Raw genomic sequence first — 22,111 nt, 5'->3', positions numbered from 1 at the left:
ATACGTCTGATATTACACGGCTTTTGCAAATGAAACACAGAGAAAGGAATGAACCGAATAATCTCTAGGCCACGAGAAGTAACGTTTTTCTTATATTCCTTTTGAATTTTTAATCGAAGGTAATTCACGTACATGCATAAATAAATCGTTCAGCAGCTAGGCGCTATTTTTTTCACGCATGCTAATTATAAACTTGTTGTTTCAAGCTGGCGAGTGGCCATGACTGTTGCGATTACAATTTACGATTTCCTTCTTCGCAATTGAATGATAAATAATGACGGGATGATTTTTTGGTCGTTTGAATACGACTGTATTTAGAATTATTAATTCCACAAGGATGAAGGTGCAGGACCGTCTTCTTCTAAAACTGACTTCCTTTTACCATTTAATTGTAAGAACTCAGGGATTTTTGAATACATAATCAGTCCGCAGATTTTTGTGAAAAGTCTCTGCTAACTTTGATCAACTGACGGTGACCACTGATATTTTGTTTAAAACTTATTTCAACAACGAAATACAAATGCTTCGATCGAGAGTTGACTGGTGGCCTATGGTGATATCTCGGGTGAAACTGTAGTATTTTTTGTCGTGAGAAACGGCAAATTATAATATATAAATATAAAATTAAATTTCATTGTAACGAAATATCAAATGTATATGAATGCACGTGCTTATACAACCAAGATACCTACAGCTAACAAGTAAAACATTGGGTTAGTAATTCCTGGAATAAGTAGAGGTAACAATGATCAGTTACAAAACTTCGTACTAATTTGTATGTAATTTTAGCGCTACCTAAAGGCTAAAAATAATTTTATAATTCAAAATTAATTAAGTATCCATGATTCAATATTTAAAACTAACTACTTACTCTGTCTAATTGCTATAATCATTTATTTCAAATCTTTACCACAGCTTGTACAAGTCGAGACTAAACGATCTTATACAACGAAACCAGAGTTAAAAAATATTTACTCAGTCCATTCCAATTTTTTGGAAAAACGAATTGCTCTACATTGGTTTTGACTTTACAGTAGTCACCATCTACCAATTACGACCACATTATACAATAGCTGTTTTTTAATGGTTTAAGCTGAGAAAATAATATTAAAAAAATAATGAGAATAATTGGAAAATGAATGTGATTCCTTTGCGGAACAGTTTATCAACAATCTATATTAGTTAATAATAGTATCAAGTAATTATCATAGGTTAATGTATAAAACACAGTAGGTAATAATAATAATTATTGTTCTGGTAGAGGTTTGATACGGTAATAGCAAATTGAATGAAATTTGGGTTTTGGATGGATGGGTCGTAATTGGTATTAGCTGTGCTTGTTAATATGAGGATTGGTGGTTGAGTTGTTCATCAGTTGTATAGAGGCGGTATGTTGATGATTTGGAGAATTGGTGTTGTTGCAGTGAGGATTGGTATTATGTAGGCAATGCAGGTAAGATCGTTGAACAGGTTTGTGTTGAGCTAGCTGGACTAGGGCTTCGGAGATTGAGAACCATTTTCGCTTTCGACCAATAGCTCTTGAATCTTCCCACTCTGGCAATTCTTCGGTGACTCGCATGACCCACACCTGCGTTCTATGCTTATGTTCCACGTTCTGTCAACAATATGCCAATATGTATATCTACATATGTACATATATACACACACATATATACGATTGAACAAAATTAACAACTTTTCGGTTGGTTTTATACACGCTTAATTTCGTTTTCTCTAATCAGATTGTAAGAATAGGACGGTGCGTTTGAAAAGAATATTCTGTTTTAAAGACAATTTGATTGGTTGGCTCACATACCAAATATGACTCAGTGTAATATTTGTCAAACCTATTTAAAATAAGGTGAGTCATCAGGTATCCAATCACTTGGTTCAATAAGCAAAATGCAAGTTTCCAACTTTTATTTTTTTAACGCTTTTACTGATGCTGACTTGCATTTATACTTAATTACATAGTTTTCTCGTATCGTACAAATGTGTCATATTCGACTGTGAGATAAGAAAAGGTAATATGGACAGAGAACTATTTCCACATGCTTTCAACAGATATGTGGAACATTAGATGATTGATTACAACCAACGGATTACAAACATTTTTTAACTGCTAGATTGTTGGTGCGATGTACGCATTTATTTATCTAAAAAGAGCCTGCAAACCTCTGGTAAGTTTGGAATACACAGCTTTAAATTGGACGAGAGGAAAAAATGCAGCCTCATTCTGAAAATACTGATCAATTTTCTACTGAATCATTAAATGTTCTTATAAACTTAATACTATTCACAAAAATCCAATTCCAAATACAATTTCGTTTACTGAAGCAATTGATTTTAAGTGTTCATTTCGAAAGCAGTGAATTTATTCACAACATTTGACTGTGAGTAATTTCTTATTATCATACGGTAATTAGGTGGTGCATGTTACCATGATTGAATGTTTTTGAAATTCTTGTAAATGAGTGAAATTTAGTACCGAAATAATTTGAGGAACAACTTGCTACTGAACAATTGTTGGATAAACAAATATGAATCACCTCAAAAATACCAAGGCACCTGCCCAAGTGTCCCAGCACACCAGCTTCTTCTCTAACTTCTCGTAGCGCCGTAACAGCTGGTTCTTCTTCGGGCTCTACTCCTCCTCCTGGCACTATCCAATTATCAGGCCTTCGGCTCGACGTTACCAAGAGTACCTGCACACCACAATCCGGGCCCATAACATATGCGATAGTCCATTTCCCATTTGTTGAAAAATAAATTAGTATCGGTAGATACCGAAATAGAAGAAACTGAATATCAAATCTTCGGAGGCATATATTACAATAAATATATTCAACGGAGGAAAATCATGACAATTAGAAGATTGCGCAGAATTACAGAGTCCGGGGTAATAATACATTGTACACAAGTCTCATGCGAGACGGAAATAGATGTGTGCAATCTTCAAACGGTTTGATAACAAGGTTTAGTACATTGTAGGGTGGTGAGTGATGCTCTTTTTCTTTAAAGCAAAATTTACGTAATAGGAAATAATCGTAGACACGTATCGAATTTTTGTCGCTATAAATATTTTTGGTCCTAATGAGCAAGGAATACTTGTATAATGCGCGTTAAGTAAAGGGGACGGAGATGCGGCTAATAATAATATGTAAAAGCAGAGCTTGATGGCCTACCTCTTCCTCGAGGTCATTCCTCACGCAGATACAAGCAGCCCGCCGCCTGTAGCCCTCCGAATCGTATATACGGATGGAATTTGGTTTTTCCTTCACCATTTTATCCCGTAAACCCACCAAAACACCCCATAAATTATAGAAAATATTTGTCAAACGGCCAGATCGGCCATACCGTACACCCGCATTGCTCTCATCGGAATATGCGAAACTAACATTATCGATGAAAAATCACTTCTGATTCACTTTCATTGAGTTAATTATAATCACTGGGATTAATTTCCTAGCTGTTGATATGCTTGGATGTTAATAAATGTGCGTACTAATTGCGGATAAGCCGCAGTTTCGTATCTCACCGACGTCTCTCGATGTAGGGACTCGTTTCGTTCTAACCTCAAAGATTTGAAAGCTAGAGAGTAGTTACTTTCATTTTTGATACTAAAAAGTTGGCCAAGCTGACCACGACCGCGGATGACCTCGAATCACGTGGCTCATGGTGATGTCCAAATATCCATTGAATGATCCGTAAGAAATGCGTCCGGGCGTTTTATTAATTTGCAGCGTCGAAACTATTTTATTAGCAAATTCGGGTATAAGCTTCATTGCTTTCAGTTCGCGGTAGGCCGATCACCTTGTATTCGTTTCGCCCCTGTCCATCTTCGTACGTTGACTTCGTATCGCCACGTTCTAATATCGTGTCCGCACGCACGATATATTGTGAATACAATACGACCTTGGGCTTAGTGACGTAATGTTGAATACATGTTGTAACATTACTTGACCGTGAAATAAATTCCGTTGAATTGTGAATGTAAATTCCTTTTTTTTTTCCTTTACTGATCATAACATCAACAATCTTATTTACGTTACTTTAGTAAAAATACAAGCCTATCCTGCAGATGTAATTGTATATCGATTTCAATGAGGAAGGTTGATTCAGACCCTTTATTACATTTTTGCTATAGCGTCAACATTGTTAAGATAAGTCCTCTGCTTTTTAAAATTCTATACATCCTGTTCCTTCTTCCCTTTATGAAAGTATCAAAAATATCCTTTCTAGTGCACATCCCTCAACAAACAACAAAAAAACAATACATTTATCATCTTACATTAATAAAAATCATTAAAAGCAGATTTCAACTTATTCATACAAGGTAGATCTCACCTGTTATATGTATATAGGTCGTGTCTCCCTCCCTTTAATCGTCGTCTTGCTCCCCTTTCCCTCTATTACCCCTGCCACTGCACGGCCTTCTCCAAAGAACGCTTTACTTAAATTCAAATAGATTTCAAGAGATAAAACTAAGTAAAATTTATAAATATGGTACAATGGGTAATAAGCAATAGAGTAATAATCGATTAATTATAGATACGTATAGGTAATAGCATTGTATCGTTGAATCTTATGGCGATTTATAAGTCCCTTTAGTCTATCAATAACCAACTAAGAATTCAATTATTTTGTCCTTATGTTCAATTCAATTGCGCTTTCTTAAGTCGACCGATCACCATTCACCATTCACCATTCACCATACACGAACCACCATTGCGGACTAGCGGTCACCTTGACTAGTTTTTTTTAAATTCATTATTTATTTATTTATAATTTCTTCCTGTTCAATTCTTCGTTTGCAACATCTCTACTTCATCCCTTTGGCAAGTGTCCCATGGGACACAAATTGTTCCAATGATTTTTTACCTCGAAACTTCACCAGTGCGAATCAGTCACCGGGATGTTCGGGACAGCTGCGATTCACTTGAAACCATCTGTCGATGCAGCTGCGGTGAACAAAATCAAATGCCAAGTGTTATTATTAGCACTCGTCAAAGACTCTCCTCACTACTGCTACTTGTACCTTAAACAACCCAATAAACAAACATACTTTTTATGATATATGCATAGGCAAGGCAAACGGGCGATTACATCTCCAGGCTGTAACTCCTCCAGGCAAATAACACATTCACCTTTTTGATCTGCCAAAACGTCCTCTGCAAAAGTTGAAAAACAAATTAAGATTCATGATCATGTGCAATATTTTATTATTTTTTTTAAATAATACTCACCATTGTAGTTTAGGCGAGGTTTGGTTAGGCACATGACCAGGTGGCACTCTATATCATCGGGAAGGATGAACTTGGAGCATACAGGACACTTTAAACCTTGAGGAAAAGACAATCTATTAGGTCAAGTCTTCACGATACGTCCCCTGAATTTTTGAAACCAGCTAGTATACCGTAAAACACCCTTCTAACCCGGTTTACAGGAACTACCTCAGTCTCAGTCTCGTTTAAACACGAGCTCACGGTTATTCCCATATTAATCCTAACCTAACCCATTACTAAAGGATTTTTTTTTCTCAAATGGACTTGAAAATTTTGAAGGTGATGGACCAAGGGAGACTGACGTTTCTTTAGAATTCAAAAATTTACGTTAGCCTTCACGAGCTGTCATTGATTATACGGTTACCAGGCCAACCACCTCGACAACACGCGCCAAAACAAAGCGCGCCCCGTGCGTAAAGTCTGGTGTCACGATGACGTCTATAACCTCACTTTGGCCAACCGACAGAAGCTGTTGCGTAAATGACTGCGTATGTAAATAGAAGGTGAGTTTACTCAAGGTATTCACGGAGACCCGTCACACCACGCCACATACGAATCCGTATTACTCTCACTAACCGTTTAGGGACCAAATGTGAGAGGGTAGACTATGAGCGGCGTAAACCCGACCGCTGTCGTCGTCCGTATCGTCGGAGTCGAGCTGCGGAATCCCCAGCGCCTGGCCGACGCTCACGCCAACCGAGGAGGCCATCCCTTGTTCCCCGGAGGTTAAATCTGGTACTGAACTCAACGACCTGGCCCTTTGTCTGCTGTCGCCCCGCGACGCCTGTGATTGACTCTGCTGTATGACCCCGGGCAACGAACGGAGTATTGAGAACCCCTGCATTTCGTTGGCTCCCGAGGATTGCCCATTCCCAGACTGTGCGACTGTGCTGGCTTTTGCACCCATTCTTTATCGGCTTTGAAACGCGTTTTCGTTGGAATCGTGAGAAATTTGGTTCGGGGGAGTATTTTAGCGTTTTTCTAAGACTTTGCCGGCTTGAAGAAATTCCGCAGTAGTATAATCAACGTAGTAAAATTAATAGATAAAGAGACAAAAGTTTATCAATGAGACGTAGAACCTGCCAGACCAATCACTGCACGAGATCCTTTGTGTACTGGTTTTTACTTCGTGACTTTACAAACACGATACTCACTGGATAATATTTAGATAACACTAAACAACACTTGTCTGATGTTTAAAATACTTTTGAACTAAATTTAAGACGGGATTTTACAACATCTCGCCACGATAAGCAAGTCATTTCGACCGAGAGCATAGTAGCGGCTCGTCGCGCAAAACATCCCCCGACATCTTGCGATAAACTTACCAGAAAGTCAAAAGACAGAGAGGACCGAAGGCAGCTATCACGTTGTGTCACACGCCCGAAGGTCCCTATACACTCGCACTTCGATATATCGCTCGTTACAGTGAGCGGTATTTTGAGCGCTTTCGTTGAAAATATGTTGCAAACGTGGAACTAGTTTTCTACCTTCGTAGGCATTCACATTAATCGGAAGCAATCTTCTACAAGCCGAGATGCAGACGAAATATTGCAATCTAGGACCCTGATAAAACGTGACAAGATAAGAATTTTATACTCTTATCGCTAACAAATAAAAAAAAAAAAAAATTCAGCAAAATCAAAAGGGGCACATATAATATATTTTTTTAAATACAAATACAACGATGTATACATATATACAGTCTTGGTCATTATAAAAATATCTAAGAGATGATTATACAAATGATTAATGAAATTTATGAATAGGAGTGGGCAATGGCACATAATTGGTTAAATTCTTAGCACAAGTTGCGTATGTCAGCTTTGTAATCAGGACTTAGTGAGCTCCAACTAGTCTCAGAGCATTTCTCAAGTTTTCCCCGAACTTCCGGCATTTCCACCGTCCAGCATGTATTTTTTATCTCATAATATTCAGACACCAGAGCATCTATCCACCGTTCAAGCTCCAAACCGATTCTCTGTTCTGTCGTACTAGAATTTACGGTGGAAGTACTTAAATAATTTGTCCACCAGTGATTTATGTTTTCATTTACTTGGTATGGTGCTAAAGAGCCATTATGTAACTCTTTAGCTTTTCGGAGAGTGATCTTTTGATTTCTCCAATACGCTAATGGTACTACAAGGAAATTTAGTTTTGCTACTAAATCTGAGTCTGCCATTAAGAGCACATGCCAGGTGCCAATGACTAACGGCTCTCCAAGTTGAGGTTTTATGTGACCAAACTGGAAAATTAATGAATAGATTTAAAAACAGTAATTATACTAACGTTTTTCATTTGAGAAAGAAAAAAATTATTTGCTGCTCACCAATGTTGCTTCTTCCATCTGTAGTTGACCCATATCTGCCAAATGGCCATAGGGATCAACCCACAATACTGATAAATTACGTAGAGGTGTAAATCCAGGAACTAGTTCATATGCTAGAACAGGAGTTGATAGTACGCTCATTGCTGCAACTAAGTTTCTGAACGTCTGTTCTTTTTGATCATAGTCTGTGCTAACAGCCAGGTTACGTATACGATTTTTCCAGGATTTGGTTATAGTAATATTCTGCTTTAGCGAGATCAAAGATTCGACTTGTTCTGGAAATTCATTTTGAAATGTTGAAGATTCCAAATTTTCTAGGTCATTGGTATTTGCATTACATCGAATTAATATCCCAATAAAACGATTGGATCGAAAATAAGCTGTGGCCTCGAGTAATTTGATTTGACTGAAAATGTAGTCTTCAATTTTCAAATTTTTGTAGGTGAGACGAGCTAAAGAATCTGATATTGTTAACAGTGTGTCATCAGCCATCGGACTGAGGTCTGCATAGTGGTACACGCTTTGCCAGTATGCATCGTAACCCTTCAGTTTCTGAGTTTTGTTACTTTTCGATGGATATATCCATTCCTCAGTACGGTCTATAATTCTTTGATCGATTGTTGGCTCAAATTTTCTGGCAAAGAATAAATTTCGATCTGCTGTGCTTTTTATCCGTCCAAAATCTTCGGATTTGAAGTCATTCGGGCTACAACCACACCAATCTACGATAGCTCTATACTGACATTTACAGCCCAATTTCCGTTTCCAATTAGTGACGTGAAGATTGTTGTCAATGTACGTATCACAAAATCGTGAATTTCGCAGTGCAGTATGAAAAAATGATTCTGCAGGTAACAAAGTATATCGGAACACTTCTAGCAATCCAGATATTAGAGGGTCTGGCACTGGATTAGCCACATATTCAACGAAATCCCGACTTAGCGCCACCCAATCACTTCCTCCATCAATTTGAATACCTGTCAGTGAAACAGAAAATATTTATTATTAGTTATTAACTAAATTAATAAGCAAAGATTTGGTAATTACATATGTTGGATTCAAGCTATTTGTGAGTATTAGACATGCGATTTCAAATAGTTAATAAATGTAATAATAATTTTACATTGCATCATAATTTAATACCTGTCGGTAATTTGCGATCACCAATGCGCCACATTCGTGCTTCACATTCAACAAAGCTTTTGTCTAGTCCTTGCTTTGTGATGAAGCGTTGTACTTCTCTGCCGTGTGACTTGACAAAATTCATTCCTTTATTTAAAGTGAGAAACTCAGTAAGCCGAGCATTGCTTTTAACTGGAAAATCTGATTCTGACAAATTCACAAGAAAATCCCAATTATGATCTTGAGCCAAAATCTCGTTCGCTGAACTTAAAAGAGTTTTCAAGAGGCTTGCGCCACCCCAGATGCTTGCATGTCGCAAGCCGATCCCTCTTGCTACTCTAATATTTTTAGTCGTACATTTTTTCTCAATTCCCAACATCTCCCGGTACATGTAATCTTGCCTCTGTAATAAAATGCATCCAACCATAAATTTTGTAAATTAAAAGTTACAGGTCTGTAGCAAGATCTTATGGTTCATCAATTTATTCATAATATAAAATATATAAACAAGAGGGCTGGATACCGAAAGCAGACAACAAATAATGAAAGCTGCACATTTCATATTCTATTCTAAAATATTATAAATGCAATAATAAATCTTTTAAAGGTCACTGTTGGAAGCATATCTATCAGACAAGAGTATAATTCATAACTCTTGATGCACAGTTTGATTAAAATGCTGACCTGGCCCCATGGCGATCCAAGGACATAGCATAAGTGCTATATAAACAGTAGATATGAGGTATTCCACTCTTTATATCGGTATCTAGCACTCTATTTTATTCTTAGTTACCGCATCCACATGAATGTAGAAGAAATGTGACGGATGATACAGCACACTGATTAGACGTTTAACCTGGCGACTGGCTCTGCCATTTACTGTCAACAAGTAGGCTATTCGAGCAGGTTTTTCTCTCGAATTTTTGGAGCTGGAATTTCTTGCTTCTTGAGGCCTGAATCCTGAAAGAAATAGTTAAATATTGATTGATTCATTTACTAGGACATTAAAACTAAGCATTATTTAACTTAATAGACTGTACCAACACCTTCTATATGTAAACCAAAAAATTACTAAATTATTATAGATCGAGTATTTACAATAAATAGCATGTGTTATTTAGATTACTTTGTATGCCATTCCAGAAGATATTTATAGTTAAATAACCACCACAGGATAACTTTGGATTCCCAGGACACTTCATATTACAACTTGAGTCAGGTAAACGTCTCACCTGCGATGGTTCCTCCATTCCACAAAAACACTCAATTCTGTAATACATTCATTCAGATTAGTTGTCAATTACAAATAATCAATATTTATTGTGGTACATGTGAGGCAAGGGTCCTCAGAATTCTGTCCATTGGCGTTGCAGCACTTTTATTAGTTAGAACGAGAGTCTAACAGATAACAAAATACACATTTAGACCAAGAGAATAAATTGATAAAGATAAATAAGAAGTATACTAACGAATATTCAACACCCGAGTAGGGGTAACCTGACTGTAAGCACATTTTGGCGCAGTAATCAGGTGAGTTTTCACCTTTGTAAACAGCATAGTAACCAGATAGTACTTGGAGTGTTTTGTCGTCTTTGAAGCAACCCAAGTTTTTTGGCTTATCAAGAAAACCAGGAGAATGTGGACAAGATGATTGCAAGTTCTTAGGATAAAGGAGACCCTGTTGACTCAGGCAAGTTACACTAGCAATTCGCTGCTTGCAAGTCTGAGATTTTGCTCTCGTAATGGCGCTCACTGCTTCTCTGCCAGTTATCTCACAATCGGGGGTAAAATTCAGCGATTTCAGGTCTAATTTCACCCTGGTTGTTCGATTACGATAATGAGCACCTTTTATTGTATTGGTCTCTAGTTTGTCCGGAGGTAGTTTGAGCTGCCGAGAACCTGTCAGAAGACCACCTCCTTCTTCAGCTACCGAGAGAATATCCTTGTGTGGAAAAAAAGATTGCTGACTATTAGGGTGCACTCGCTATTTAGCAATGATTGGAAATATTTCAACTGACCACAGCAAGAAACAAATTACAGCGAAGAACAAAGAATTAAGAAGATTGATTAAGCATGTGAACACTTACGTTATTTAATGATGATTTTATTACCCTGCGATTTTCACTCTCCAGAGCAAAAAAGGTATAAGCTAAGTATACTTGCACACATAATATGGCTATGCCAAATACGAAAAATATCCGATACTTTCGCAAACAATTAGATGATCTATTATCATGCTGATTCTTTCCGGATGCCATTTTCGATTGGCCTATGTACCCGGTACACACGAATCTTCTTTTTTAAATTACAAGTAAAAACACTGGGTAAAAACGTGACGTAGAAGGACACTGACGCATAAAAAATTTTATTGCAAGGAACAAGCGGTCTAATTACAATTTAAATCTCACGTATTAATGAACTTTTATGCACCTATAACACCCGTTGAGTGAAGACTGTTATCAGTCTTCACTCAACGGCTTATGAATGACTAACAATAAGATGTAAGTAATAATTTACGTAAAGCAGAGAAAAAAAATCACAAGAGCGTAGCTTTCCGACAATTCAGAAAACCTATTCAGGTGGGTTTTCAATGAGAGCGAAATAAAATTAGCGTAGTATGACCAATCACAAGCACTTCGTGTGCTTAATCTTAGCTGTGATTCGAAGAAATCAATGGCTTATGGAGCCTGTGTAAAGCGTTGTGATACCGTTGATGGTAAGTCAGGTTTTAATTTGAGATTATTCCCGTACCGAGCCAGCATTGGGGAGTTAACATTCTAGCTTTTGTGTCATCAATGCCCGCGCTGAGTACAATTGCTCACAATTGATTCGGTATTATATGAACTGCTCTTCCCGTTTGTGTAAACGCAGAAGTGTACAATAATTAAAAACGATGCTGGGGACTCTGCAGAGAGCTCGCAGCCTTTTGGTGAGACTATTGAAATTTCATTACTCTCCTTATGTAATTCCAGAACCTAACCTCCAATCGGGTCATACGTGTGTTGCTTCTAAAGAATTGTTCTCTGTCCAAGGCTCTAAAAAACGTCAGAGGAGTACAGTCGTCTGCGGGACGGTTGTCAGATCATTTATTCGTCGTAAGTTTGTAATTTTATTAAAATAGCACTTGATTGATGTTTGGTATTGCTTATCCAAACATTCTAATGCCACTTGTCGTAGCACCGAGATTCTGAAGAGAACAATCCTAATACTCCGTTCGAGTTCAATGAGGCAAACAAGAAACGTGTCGAAGCAATCCTGGCAATTTATCCCGAGGGTCATAAGCGCGGAGCTATGATGCCCTTGCTAGATTTGGCGCAACGCCAACTCGGATGGTTGCCTATTTCAGCCATGCACAAAGTAGCAGAGATTTTGAAACTACCTAACATGCGCGTATACGAAGTGGCCACGTTCTACACAATGTTCAATCGGCAGCCAGTAGGAAAATATCACGTCCAAGTATGCACATGCACACCTTGTTGGCTTCGTGGCTCTGATGAGATCCTTCAGGCTGTAACTAAAGCAGCTAATTGTGCAGTTGGCCACACATCTGCTGATAAACTCTTCACAGTTATCGAGGTGGAATGTCTGGGAGCTTGTGCCAACGCTCCAATGCTCCAAGTAAACGATGACTATTATGTATGTAGAACACCTTTCATGTCTACAAGCATTCCGCATCTTTAAATGAAAGTACCATATTTTCATATGTGATTAATATCTAGTATTAATATTTGTACTTTGTTAACATACCAATAGGAAGACCTTACTGCCGAGACTACAGAGAAAATAATAAACGCATTAAAGAATGGTCAAGATAAACCACCACCAGGACCTCAAGTGTCATCCCGATTTGCTGCAGAACCAGCAGGTCAATTGACAACCTTAACCAGCCCTCCACCTGGCCCTGGCTTCAAAATTCGTTCAGATTTATAGAAAACAATCACCTAATACTTCTGTAAAAGTAGATATGACTTTTGCGAGTCAAGTAACACTGCTATATGGATAGCCCAATAAATAATATTCTAGATCGTTACAAATTACCAGTGGAAATTATTATTTTTTGAGCTAGTTTTAGCAGATTATTTAAAAGAAAGTATATAACGCTGGATGATAAACATAACGGCCGAGTGTCCCATGAATGGGTTAATATTTATACGTGTATTATACGCAATATGCATGAAATTCAGATATCTATTTACTCTATACCTGTAATTAATTGATTATTATACATACATAAAATACATGTATATATAACGTATTTACCTAGATGACTGACTTCAATGCTATCAATTAGTGAAAATAAAACTTTACACAACTATCAATCAAGCCAAGATTTGTTATCTCTCTCTTTAATGCAATATTCTTAAGACAGTATTCATGGTATATGTTTGAGGCAGTGTCTTCTTACAGTAGTTTATTGCAAGCCAATACATATCATACACTAATCGTACGAAATACATTAAAACCTGAATGAGCAGTAGATACAAGAGTACCTGGGCACTGCGGATGCCAATGTAATTCCTTCACGTCAGTTTGACCCTGATGTACGAATAATAATTGAGGCGGTAATGATGCAAGCTGACTGTCTTGTTCTGCAATATTATCTGCTTCCACTGAGAGATCCCATTGTGCTATTTGATCATCTGCACCAGCGGACGCGAGGACAGTGGCTTCGCCAGGATGCCATTCTACACTTGTTATCGGCGCTGTATGTTGTTTGAAAGTTGCAACTGGTTTAGTACCATTGGGACTGAATTGTCGCAAATCCCATATGTGTAGAATACCATCATCGCCACCAGATACCAGGAAACGCGATTCTTTTCTGTTCCACGAGATTACATTTACATCAGCTGTGTGTGCCTCTCCTGCTGTCAGCATGCACGCTGCCTGAGGACTTGCTCTTGTGTCCCAAATTTTTATACTGAAGACAATAATTCGGTCAAAAATTTTGTCAAAATTAACTAAGAATAAGGCCACGGAATATACTTGAGCATATATCAAACCTTTTATCCACGGAACATGAGGCAAGCACGTGCCTTTCGTTTGGGGACCATTGGAGATCCTCAACACTATGTGGAGCATGGGAATTATAAGGCCTTTGATCTACAAGCCAGTCTTCACCACTGCTGCTATTATTGTGATGCCAGATGTGAATGTTGCCTTTACAATCACCCGATGCCAGAGTTCCTTCTTCGGTAGGACACCAGTCCAAGCCATATCCTTCCTGCAGGTGTCCTTTGAATGTAAATATTGGTTTGGCTCCATCATTGCCTTGGTCATTTCGCTTACGGTAATTACTCAGTAACAAGGGATCGTCTACTGCTCTCAGCTGCTCGTTCAAATCCCAAAGAGATACACGACCCAGTTCACTCCAACTTGCAGCAAAGACTTTGTTCCGCACTTGCGTACATCTGTGACAAACAGTGTTAAACTCTGTGGATAGGAAACTCAACTCAATGCTCCTAATTATTGTGTCAGAATTTTTCTACGGAAAACTAGTTCAACCATATCATTAGACAGAGCACAATGCTTACCTCACTCTATTCACACAGCCCTGATGTTTTATAGAAGCAACTGTCATAACAGGAGCTCGAGCTTCGTCTTCATCGTCATCATCATCTGAATCAGACTCGTCAGATTCCTCATTGTTACGAGCAGTGCCATGCAGGTTGGACATTTTCATGACAAGTAGGTTATTGACATGTGTTCTTGCAGCTTGCGTACCAGCTAGCATGTACATTGACATGGGATATGTCTCCCGTGAGATACCGAGGTCATCCCTGATAATGTCAAAGCTTAGACACGGAGCCCCTGTTTGAGCTTGATGTAACATTCTATATGCTGAATGATCTACTACCAATTCTTCTCCTTTTTCTAGTGGCTGTCCTGGCAAGTAAATTTTACTTTTTTTCTCTGTATCATTATCGTCTTCTGCTTCCATATCTTCATCTTCTGCTTCGTCATCGTCATCATCATCTCCATCATCTTCTGCTTCTCTATCGTCAACTTCTATCATCGCTTCTTCTGCAGGATCCATTACTTTTTTTTTTGTAGAAAAAAAAAATTCACATAGATATAAAGGTGCACGAATTATTACTGATAGACGAACATACAGTAAAGAAAAATCAAAGATGTATAACGATATCTATTTGTCGTCAGGACACATGTGTTACTCCAAAGTATCTTTCAAGGAAAATTTTGGAATACAGCCTGTCATTCAATATTCCATGCGTAATGAAATAGAACAACTATCGAGTACAACGTATTTCCAGTCTAAATACGATTACGAATCTCTCTCTTGAAAATCCATCGCATGCTAACTGGGACTTACCTAACCTCGAATAAAGTGGCTCTGTATAAATTTATCGAGGAATGATATCTCTCTGAATGATATTAACCCGTCCAAGCAATCATCTGAATGAGCGCTTTCCCGAAAATTTTACATTATATCTCTGCTTTTCATTTATATACTTACTAATGTTTCAACCTTAAGGAAAGTCCGGTACGCCGTACACACTGATGAAAGAAATTAGGTTAGGGTATGTATCACGCCTGAAGACGCGCGACGACGCAACGTCAGTGTAGATGCGAATTACCAAGTCGTAGATTCAAGTGATATTAATGAATAAACAGTTTTGAGACGCAAATAACCACTTGCTTCGATGCCTGATATCATAGAACTACGACCAGACAAGGGTCTTTTGTACCCCAACTTCGAAAAATATCAATTTCTTGACGAGCCAATACTTATTCTGGAAAAAGATCTGGAGACAGGTAAACAATCAACACTACGGAAGATTGGCTGTCAGATTTTCAACATGTATCGACTAAAAGTTTTGGATTTATTATTAATTGTTTAATTAACGATGTAAAAGAAACCTTGGCCTTCATATGACTGTGCTGCCTGTTATTTCAGAGGTGCTGCGAGTCGAACCCAGTAGTTCTCAAGATTCCTGGCTTGAAGCAAGGTCTTTCGCTTACCATAATCATTTGTATAAAAATCCGTTTAACGGCAAGTGTTATTTCGTCAACAAAGATAATGAATTATGGAAATTGGATACAAATGGTTTTTTAGAGTTGGTACATACCCTGACCAAATTCTCAATTGAATCTGGTGCCCCGGTGTATAATCCATCACTGAGTTTTGCTTCAGAAGACATCATAGTTGGCTGCAATGGGTGTAAAAATTTGGAAATAATTATTAAAAATGACTCACAACCCTTGTTAACATTCGTGTTTGAGGATATAGATGCTGGTATAATATTAGATTCAGTCTACGTTGAAGATAAATCAATAATCAACGTTGTAATGTGCTTTATAACTGAAATTGAGAGCAAAAAACATTCTGAAGTTGTTTTGTATACATATTCTTCACCAGCTATTGATACAGTGGGTTCAGAACCTTCATCGCTGGGTGTTAAATTTATTGGAAAGAGGATCTTGAGGGTGAAGGGAGCTGTTGATTATGCTAATTTAGAATCAAACGGAAATTATTTACACTTAATGAGTCAAGACTCTGCTACCTTTGTTTACGATTCTTTAAGACCAGTGAATAAGGAAATTCCAGCTGAAGGCAATCAAGAGATTAATATCCCAAAATACTGCTGGTCTCAGGATGAAGATTCGCTTACCATTTGGTTGAAAGTTTTCGATGGCATTGATAAGAGTCAAATTAAAGTTGACGTCAAGCCTAATAATATTGTCATAAAATATGAAGATCAGATATTGATGGCTGGGGAAAGTGGGCATAGATTGGATCCAGATTTAACAACTTGGTCACATGAGAAAGATTCGCTAAAAATAGATTTATTCAAAAATGAGACAGGGTTAATGTGGAATGAGCTGATTAAAGGGGACACTGGCGGTGAATGCTTACCAAATGAGGCTCTAGCAGCCGAAGTTCACAGCAGGTATGTCTCCAGGGATATCGTTTATCATTTGTAAATATTCCTGAACATTCATTTTTTGTTTTTAATATGAATCCATCCCAGATTAGCCTATTTATGCACTGAAGAGCCAGGAACCGGAGGTGGGCATCCAATGTTGGGATTCAACTCAGAGCAGCTAGAAGAATGTGATATTCAAGAAAGAGAAAATCAATTCCAAAGAATTAATATAGACTCTCACAAGACTACTCATTTAGTAATTTTAGGTGCAAATAACTGCGTTTTGTTCACACAAAGAGTCAAACACGGCCAGCTCTTGTGTTTGAGACATGATCATGACGGCTGCGTTTGGGTTGCTGGTGAAAGTAATGACGAACATTGGAGATTGAAGCATATTTCTACATTTCCTGGATTTGGATACGTAGAGGCAAGCAAGACTAACAAAAAGTTTTGCGTCTCTCCCCCTAGTAAGTCTGATTGTGAGCTTAATATCTGTTGTAAATTTATTCCAGTTCTTAGCAGTGTCTCACCTCACCCTAGCCTGTTATTTCATACATTTAATGTCTCAGTCTCACTTTCTTTTTTTGGCAGATTTTTAAGCCATTACTTCATTATTCGTTTGAGAAAAAACATCATTTTTGCAGATGGGTCGTACGTAGCTATAGTAGAGCATGCAAGACATGTTTTTCTGTATGAAAAACCAGTTGGAAACTCAAAAATAGGACATCAACGCATTGTAGATTTGGGGTGTGAAGTGCAAGCCAATCCTGTTTTGGGTGCTGCAGCTTCAAATCGTTATCTGTATTTATTGACCAAGAATAAATTGTACCAATTGCAGATGAATCCTTAGATGTATTTAGCTTACATTTTAACTCAATGGCAGTGAAAGCACCAGTTTTTGTAAAAAATATACCAAACGTTGAAATGTGAATAACGTATTCATGTTGTATGTTTTTTTAAACTTTATGGCAAAGAAACAGGATATACAAAGAATATTCTTGTTTGACAAGTAATCTCTGGATGATGTCAAATTTGAATGTGTCAAGAACAATGAAAGAAAGTCATGTAATATTAAATAATAATTACAAATTTATTTTGCAACATAATTGGTTGAGAAAAATAAATATCTTTTTTACTGTATGTCAAAATAACTGAAAGGTAGAATAACAACAGCAAATCCTTACAATTAAAAGCAGAATAGTTATTTGAATATCCCTACCCTTGAAACCGAGAATGATTTGTAAATAGTTGCTACTATGCACCACATATTAAGGAGTCTCATTCATTTCAAAGTTTTCATCAATTTAAACTAATAAATTTCAACAATATCATCAATTTCGACTGTTTTCAAAATATAGTAGCCAATCTTACTAGATACAAGTTACATTCATTTGATCCTTTTCATCAATCAGTTTACGTAAAAAATAAATTCAGCATCATGGTCAGTTTTCGTAAGATGAACAATACGATTGAGTTCAAATGATCAGATTAATAGTAGTCATCTAGCATTACCTATTTTGTCCGATAACATTAAAATAAGAAAATTGGTTTGGGTACAGCGCACAAACTATTTTGCGTTACACCAAGGTTCGAACTGATCAATCACAACACTCAAATATACCATCACAAATATTTCAAATTTATATATTCCAATCATCCAACAGGATTCAATGTATTTCTTAGGTGCAATCTTATGGCGGGCGATGCTTAGCTTTGAGTAAATCTACTAGATTGTTTCTAGTCAAGTCCTGAGAAGGTGGCCAATACCAAACAAGTCGTTCAGAGAAACTTTCGCAGAAGCTAGCAATGGCATCGGCTGGTCTCTCGTAGTCATACTTTGTTTCTTTTGATTTTGGATTATAATAATACTTGTGTCCGCTCGATCGACTTACATGGCAATGCCAGGGATTTGCAGTACCTTTGAAAAATAGAATGCTATTCATAACAAAGTAATAAGGGTCGTCTCTACTATTTTCGTTCAAATTACTGCCGATCAAGGGTGCATAAGCCATCACTTCATTCCCATTTTTCATTGTGCGAAGTTCCAGGCACGAGTATAATTCGTCTTCCAAACCATTGATCAATGGGTAAAGATTCTTAGCACGAACTTGTATAGCCTGCTGTCCACTTGGTTTTCTCAGAGCAGCACAGAATTTTTTTATTTTCGCGGATCTGTAACAAATTGATATGAATGTAGCATTGAAACGAGTTGTGAATTACTGCTACCCTGAGAGGGACTTACCTATCACTTAAGTGCAACTGGCTAATGTCTACGCCACCAAGTATGTATGCATCTAAAATATGGAGTGCGGGTGTTCTATGTTGCGAGCGATATTCACTGCGCAATTCTCCAGCCATTTCTGCATAAACAAGGGTATCTGGTGGTAGTTCTGGTGCACCAGGTTCACATCTCCAGGTGTTCTTCTCTAGACGAAACACATTAGATCTTCCTAGACCAAGATAAAACGTAGCCAGTGGTTTTTCTGAGCCTGTTACACAAGGCATACAAAACCAATCCAATGGACTAGTCAACAATTTTGTTTCAACGTTCGACTTTGAAAGTTCTGTTTGTGGCGCAGATAGAAAGTTGAGAGTGTTGTTCGTGATTAGACCCTGCAGACGTGCTTGTGGGTTACCAAGTTTTGGTACTGTTCGAGGTTTGTCTGGTAGACCCCAGTGAACAAGGCACTCTTTTCTCATATCTCCTTGAGTCGGTTCCGTAAGTGTGGGATTGTTGCAAAATGCAGCTATTTTTACGAGCCCTATAACTTGTTTTCTGCCTAGTGTATTGTTGGACTTGATTAAATAATTCTTGAAATATTTCTCGTTTTCTAACTCACTTGGCGACACTAGCTCTAAAACGTCGTTGTCATCTTTGCTTTTGCTGGGGTGAAGCAAGTGCTCATTTACTCGAGACAAGTACGCTATTACATCTGAAACGTCTGGCCGTTTACCCAAACATAATAAATATCTTTCTGAATTAGCAGGGCGGGATGAATTAGGCTTAAAAATGCATATCCGATCAAAGCAGCGATACATCAAGTATATTAGACCTGCACTAAAATGTGTAAATAGATCGAATAACTTGACAACAAAATGGCCACCATCCTTCAAGACCATTAATGCAACCAGACATTGGCACAGATATAATTGTTTGGACAATATTTCTTGAATATTTTCTTGCCCTTCGACCGAAAAGCCACCGTCAGCCATCGTGAAGTGTAACCCTTTTCCTCCGGTGTCTTCCATTATAAGATCCCGAAAACCTTTCTGATTTTCTGCGTCATAGACGTCGCCATTGTCTTTCGGCCCATAATAAGGATGAAAAGTTTCACAAGGTCCTGCGTAAAATTCGTCGAGTTTGAAATCATTTTCACCTCGCAGTGTGAAACCAAATCCCTTGGCGTTCCATTTTTTTTTCCACAAAACATACTCGCTGAACCCTCCAGGACCAGCGCAGATATCAGCAAAATACAATAGTTCATTTGGATGCAAATTCTTTGGTTCTGTGAATACGAAATCAGCAGCTCTGTCCATATTAGCCATTTTGACAGCAGCACGATTCAGGAAAAATGCTCCACGGATTGTTTCGAATGGATTTGATCTTGTTCGAGCTCGCCGTAATTCATTTCCATCCAGCTTGTCGAACACAGACTTTGAATTCAATACATCTTTGAGAACATTTTCTTCACAGAATGTCACCTCATTGTCAATGTCCAATTTTTTGGGGCCAAACACTAGCCAATCCTGTAGGGTGTCCATATCTGGTACCGAAAAGTGATTATTGGTTAACCATTCCATGTCCTCTTGGAGTTTTATTTCTTCTAAAGATGGGTCCCACTGTTGACTCGCTGCGTCCAATCCTGGTATGTGAAGACCCAAACCTCTACGACCGCGTTGAGTTGACATTTCGACTGGTTCAATGCGACCCTGGCCTGCCTTACCCAGCCCAGTACCCGACTTGTAACCCATATTGGCCATCATCCTTTGAGCCTTATTATCAACCACACTAGCTCCAAGTTCGAGACCCTCGGTTCGACTCTTTTTCATAAATCTCGCACCATTTTTATCCACCTCCTTATCCCCATGAAGGCGTTTACGTCCAGATTTAAATTCATTTAGCTTAGTGGCCGATCCCCGTGCCTGAGTTTCCGTTGTTGGTTCGGGATCTGTATCTGAACTGAATGATCTCCTTCCATAGCGTTCTAAATTTTCTTGCGGCTCAATAACCGTATGGGTTTGGCCTTGCCCTCCAAAACCCACTCTGTAAACTTCATCTTCGCTGTCGCTCGTGTCTAAATAAACACATTACATTGATTGATGTTTGAAAGAAAATTTCTCATTGCGATAAAGAAAAGTCGCAGCGTTAGAAAAATAAATTCTATGAGGGATTATTTTAACAAATAGCAAGATAGACAACAAGGCCATTGAATTATTTGGTTCTTTTGCAATATGATTTTTATTTTTGACATAATCAATATAAACAATGTACGAACCGCTTAATCTGGATTCCATATTTATTCAATCACATCCAGTATTATTATTATTTGAATGCTCGAACAGCCACTGCAACGTAAGGTAAGTTGCAGTTACGAAAGTACACGGGACGTATTTATCTTTCAGATTTCGCAGAACTGTCCCGATGTGTAGGTCATTTACCCAGTTGCCGTGTAGCCATTTCTACTACCACTAAATACAAATGTAAACCAAGCAAACAATGAAGGGAATCCAGAGAGGATAAGGGGGAGTCCATGTCGAGAGTGCGGGAAGTTGGAAATTCGTCGGGTAGGCACTATTTCAGTAAGTGTAGTAGCTAGGAATACGTTTTGATTTGCATGTATGTAGGTGTATCAAGAGCACCTGATAAGATAAAGGATCGCCTATGCAGTCAACGCCTATGCTTTGCATGCGAGCCCCGCTAGCAGTGCTAGCAACTCGGTCGAGTTGACCGAGCATGCGGCAGCCATCTTATAGAGCCACAACCTACCTTATGCGCGGGAGATTTAAACATGAAAATTGCTTTTGAAAGTTCTACATCATTTCACTAATAAATTCATTCAATTTCATTGATAAAAGTAAGCAAACCGTGGTTGGACACGTTGTCGTGGTAACAACACTTGAGACAAGTTACGACAATGTCGTCACAGATGTTATTGGTCCTATAGAATGGTGGCAATTCCACTGTTTTATATTGCGCCGCGCTAGGCCCTCTATCTAGTAGATCCAGCGCCATGGTAGATATATGCTTAGCTAAAGGCGTTGACTAAAGACTATTTCAGTCAACAGCTAACACCCGTATTCATAGTCCTTTCTTGAGGAGTTCCTCATTTCATGTTTTATTGGCCTCCTTCTTTTAAGGCAGGTCTCGAGCTTCCTTAAGGAAACCTTCGGCACTGCAATTGGCTGTTTCGTTTCATGCAGCCAATGCTTGCGCTTGCGCTTGGCGTCTATGCACTTATGACGCAGGATCACAGCCAGTCTACAGGTTAACT

The 22,111-nt window shown here is 38.2% G+C and overlaps 7 protein-coding genes across 14 annotated transcripts; 2 read left to right on the top strand and 5 right to left on the bottom strand.

Annotated features, from left to right (window-relative positions):
- Positions 1-880: 880 nt before the first annotated feature.
- Positions 881-3,913, bottom strand: LOC124307420 (diphosphoinositol polyphosphate phosphohydrolase 1). Its single transcript, XM_046769068.1, has 3 exons — positions 3,186-3,913; positions 2,550-2,705; positions 881-1,615 (listed from the first exon to the last, which is right to left on the bottom strand). Exons 1-3 carry the CDS (start codon positions 3,282-3,284, stop codon positions 1,328-1,330), a joined length of 543 nt encoding a protein of 180 aa, XP_046625024.1. The 5' UTR covers positions 3,285-3,913; the 3' UTR covers positions 881-1,327.
- A 200-nt stretch (positions 3,914-4,113) lies between these two features.
- On the bottom strand, positions 4,114-6,621 carry LOC124307409 (E3 ubiquitin-protein ligase ZNRF2). 2 transcript variants are annotated; one of them, XR_006908802.1, is made up of 5 exons: positions 5,862-6,621; positions 5,247-5,342; positions 5,066-5,171; positions 4,348-4,961; positions 4,114-4,251 (listed from the first exon to the last, which is right to left on the bottom strand). XR_006908802.1 is itself a non-coding variant. In XM_046769062.1 (4 exons), exons 1-4 carry the CDS (start codon positions 6,190-6,192, stop codon positions 4,904-4,906), a joined length of 591 nt encoding a protein of 196 aa, XP_046625018.1. In that variant the 5' UTR covers positions 6,193-6,621; the 3' UTR covers positions 4,114-4,903. The 2 variants fall into 2 exon arrangements, 1 of the variants encoding a protein (XP_046625018.1); XM_046769062.1 differs by having other exon boundaries at positions 4,114-4,961.
- A 308-nt stretch (positions 6,622-6,929) lies between these two features.
- LOC124307148 (xylosyltransferase oxt) lies at positions 6,930-11,230 on the bottom strand. The gene is made up of 7 exons (XM_046768577.1): positions 10,824-11,230; positions 10,206-10,678; positions 9,863-10,005; positions 9,530-9,696; positions 8,758-9,139; positions 7,615-8,591; positions 6,930-7,530 (listed from the first exon to the last, which is right to left on the bottom strand). The coding sequence occupies exons 1-7, from the start codon at positions 10,992-10,994 to the stop codon at positions 7,087-7,089; spliced, it is 2,757 nt and encodes a 918-aa protein (XP_046624533.1). The 5' UTR covers positions 10,995-11,230; the 3' UTR covers positions 6,930-7,086.
- Positions 11,231-11,411: 181 nt separating this feature from the next.
- LOC124307381 (NADH dehydrogenase [ubiquinone] flavoprotein 2, mitochondrial) lies at positions 11,412-12,773 on the top strand. 3 transcript variants are annotated; one of them, XM_046769013.1, is made up of 4 exons: positions 11,412-11,452; positions 11,709-11,831; positions 11,914-12,372; positions 12,490-12,773. In XM_046769013.1, the coding sequence occupies exons 1-4, from the start codon at positions 11,450-11,452 to the stop codon at positions 12,664-12,666; spliced, it is 762 nt and encodes a 253-aa protein (XP_046624969.1). In that variant the 5' UTR covers positions 11,412-11,449; the 3' UTR covers positions 12,667-12,773. The 3 variants fall into 3 exon arrangements, with proteins under 3 accessions (XP_046624969.1, XP_046624978.1, XP_046624985.1); XM_046769022.1 differs by lacking the exon at positions 11,412-11,452 and adding an exon at positions 11,490-11,665 and having other exon boundaries at positions 11,751-11,831; XM_046769029.1 differs by lacking the exon at positions 11,412-11,452 and adding an exon at positions 11,492-11,665 and having other exon boundaries at positions 11,769-11,831.
- Positions 12,774-12,802: 29 nt separating this feature from the next.
- Positions 12,803-16,760, bottom strand: LOC124307257 (glutamate-rich WD repeat-containing protein 1). 4 transcript variants are annotated; one of them, XM_046768778.1, is made up of 6 exons: positions 16,610-16,760; positions 15,822-15,902; positions 15,209-15,249; positions 14,268-14,772; positions 13,737-14,144; positions 12,803-13,654 (listed from the first exon to the last, which is right to left on the bottom strand). In XM_046768778.1, the coding sequence occupies exons 4-6, from the start codon at positions 14,768-14,770 to the stop codon at positions 13,168-13,170; spliced, it is 1,398 nt and encodes a 465-aa protein (XP_046624734.1). In that variant the 5' UTR covers positions 14,771-14,772; positions 15,209-15,249; positions 15,822-15,902; positions 16,610-16,760; the 3' UTR covers positions 12,803-13,167. The 4 variants fall into 4 exon arrangements, with proteins under 4 accessions (XP_046624734.1, XP_046624749.1, XP_046624742.1 ...); XM_046768793.1 differs by lacking the exon at positions 15,209-15,249; XM_046768786.1 differs by lacking the exons at positions 15,822-15,902; positions 16,610-16,760 and adding an exon at positions 15,065-15,131 and having other exon boundaries at positions 15,209-15,271.
- Positions 15,366-18,030, top strand: LOC124307223 (nudC domain-containing protein 1). Of its 2 annotated transcripts, XM_046768744.1 has the most exons (5): positions 15,366-15,507; positions 15,650-15,988; positions 16,112-16,643; positions 16,725-17,086; positions 17,264-18,030. In XM_046768744.1, the coding sequence occupies exons 1-5, from the start codon at positions 15,396-15,398 to the stop codon at positions 17,467-17,469; spliced, it is 1,551 nt and encodes a 516-aa protein (XP_046624700.1). In that variant the 5' UTR covers positions 15,366-15,395; the 3' UTR covers positions 17,470-18,030. The 2 variants fall into 2 exon arrangements, with proteins under 2 accessions (XP_046624700.1, XP_046624693.1); XM_046768737.1 differs by having other exon boundaries at positions 15,650-16,643.
- LOC124307156 (cap-specific mRNA (nucleoside-2'-O-)-methyltransferase 1) lies at positions 17,691-21,582 on the bottom strand. The gene is made up of 3 exons (XM_046768591.1): positions 21,116-21,582; positions 18,862-20,914; positions 17,691-18,791 (listed from the first exon to the last, which is right to left on the bottom strand). The coding sequence occupies exons 1-3, from the start codon at positions 21,132-21,134 to the stop codon at positions 18,311-18,313; spliced, it is 2,553 nt and encodes an 850-aa protein (XP_046624547.1). The 5' UTR covers positions 21,135-21,582; the 3' UTR covers positions 17,691-18,310.
- Positions 21,583-22,111: the final 529 nt, after the last annotated feature.

Source organism: Neodiprion virginianus, chromosome 1 (assembly GCF_021901495.1).
Source record: "Neodiprion virginianus isolate iyNeoVirg1 chromosome 1, iyNeoVirg1.1, whole genome shotgun sequence".
Taxonomy (NCBI): Eukaryota; Metazoa; Arthropoda; class Insecta; order Hymenoptera; family Diprionidae; genus Neodiprion; species Neodiprion virginianus.
Note: the sequence above shows the minus strand (reverse complement) of the source record. Positions and strands in the feature narration are given on the sequence as shown.

Bases quoted from the DNA above. Each gene is read 5' to 3' on its own strand.
- LOC124307257 (XM_046768778.1), bottom strand. From the start codon at position 14,770: ATGGATCCTGCAGAAGAAGCGATGATAGAAGTTGACGATAGAGAAGCA. The intron at 14,145-14,267 runs GTAAGCATTGTG...TGTTTGTCACAG, and splicing joins GGCTGTGTGAATAGAGTGAG to ATGTACGCAAGTGCGGAACA. The intron at 13,655-13,736 runs GTTTGATATATG...TATTGTCTTCAG, and splicing joins TCATGTTCCGTGGATAAAAG to TATAAAAATTTGGGACACAA.
- LOC124307148 (XM_046768577.1), bottom strand. From the start codon at position 10,994: ATGGCATCCGGAAAGAATCAGCATGATAATAGATCATCTAATTGTTTG. The intron at 10,679-10,823 runs GTAAGTGTTCAC...TTTCCACACAAG, and splicing joins TAAAATCATCATTAAATAAC to GATATTCTCTCGGTAGCTGA. The intron at 9,697-9,862 runs GTAATCTAAATA...TATTTCTTTCAG, and splicing joins CTTCTGGAATGGCATACAAA to GATTCAGGCCTCAAGAAGCA.
- LOC124307420 (XM_046769068.1), bottom strand. From the start codon at position 3,284: ATGGTGAAGGAAAAACCAAATTCCATCCGTATATACGATTCGGAGGGC. The intron at 2,706-3,185 runs GTAGGCCATCAA...TGTGGTGTGCAG, and splicing joins GGAATGACCTCGAGGAAGAG to GTACTCTTGGTAACGTCGAG. The intron at 1,616-2,549 runs GTGATTCATATT...TATTGTTGACAG, and splicing joins GGTGCCTTGGTATTTTTGAG to AACGTGGAACATAAGCATAG.
- LOC124307381 (XM_046769013.1), top strand. The intron at 11,832-11,913 runs GTAAGTTTGTAA...CACTTGTCGTAG, and splicing joins TGTCAGATCATTTATTCGTC to CACCGAGATTCTGAAGAGAA. The intron at 12,373-12,489 runs GTATGTAGAACA...ACATACCAATAG, and splicing joins AAGTAAACGATGACTATTAT to GAAGACCTTACTGCCGAGAC.
- LOC124307156 (XM_046768591.1), bottom strand. The intron at 18,792-18,861 runs GTAAGTCCCTCT...AATTTGTTACAG, and splicing joins CAGTTGCACTTAAGTGATAG to ATCCGCGAAAATAAAAAAAT.
- LOC124307223 (XM_046768737.1), top strand. From the start codon at position 15,396: ATGCCTGATATCATAGAACTACGACCAGACAAGGGTCTTTTGTACCCC. The intron at 16,644-16,724 runs GTATGTCTCCAG...AATCCATCCCAG, and splicing joins GCAGCCGAAGTTCACAGCAG to ATTAGCCTATTTATGCACTG. The intron at 17,087-17,263 runs GTAAGTCTGATT...TCATTTTTGCAG, and splicing joins GTTTTGCGTCTCTCCCCCTA to ATGGGTCGTACGTAGCTATA.
- LOC124307409 (XM_046769062.1), bottom strand. From the start codon at position 6,192: ATGGGTGCAAAAGCCAGCACAGTCGCACAGTCTGGGAATGGGCAATCC. The intron at 5,343-5,861 runs GTTAGTGAGAGT...CTTTTCCTCAAG, and splicing joins TCACATTTGGTCCCTAAACG to GTTTAAAGTGTCCTGTATGC. The intron at 4,962-5,065 runs GTATGTTTGTTT...TGTTCACCGCAG, and splicing joins CTATGCATATATCATAAAAA to CTGCATCGACAGATGGTTTC.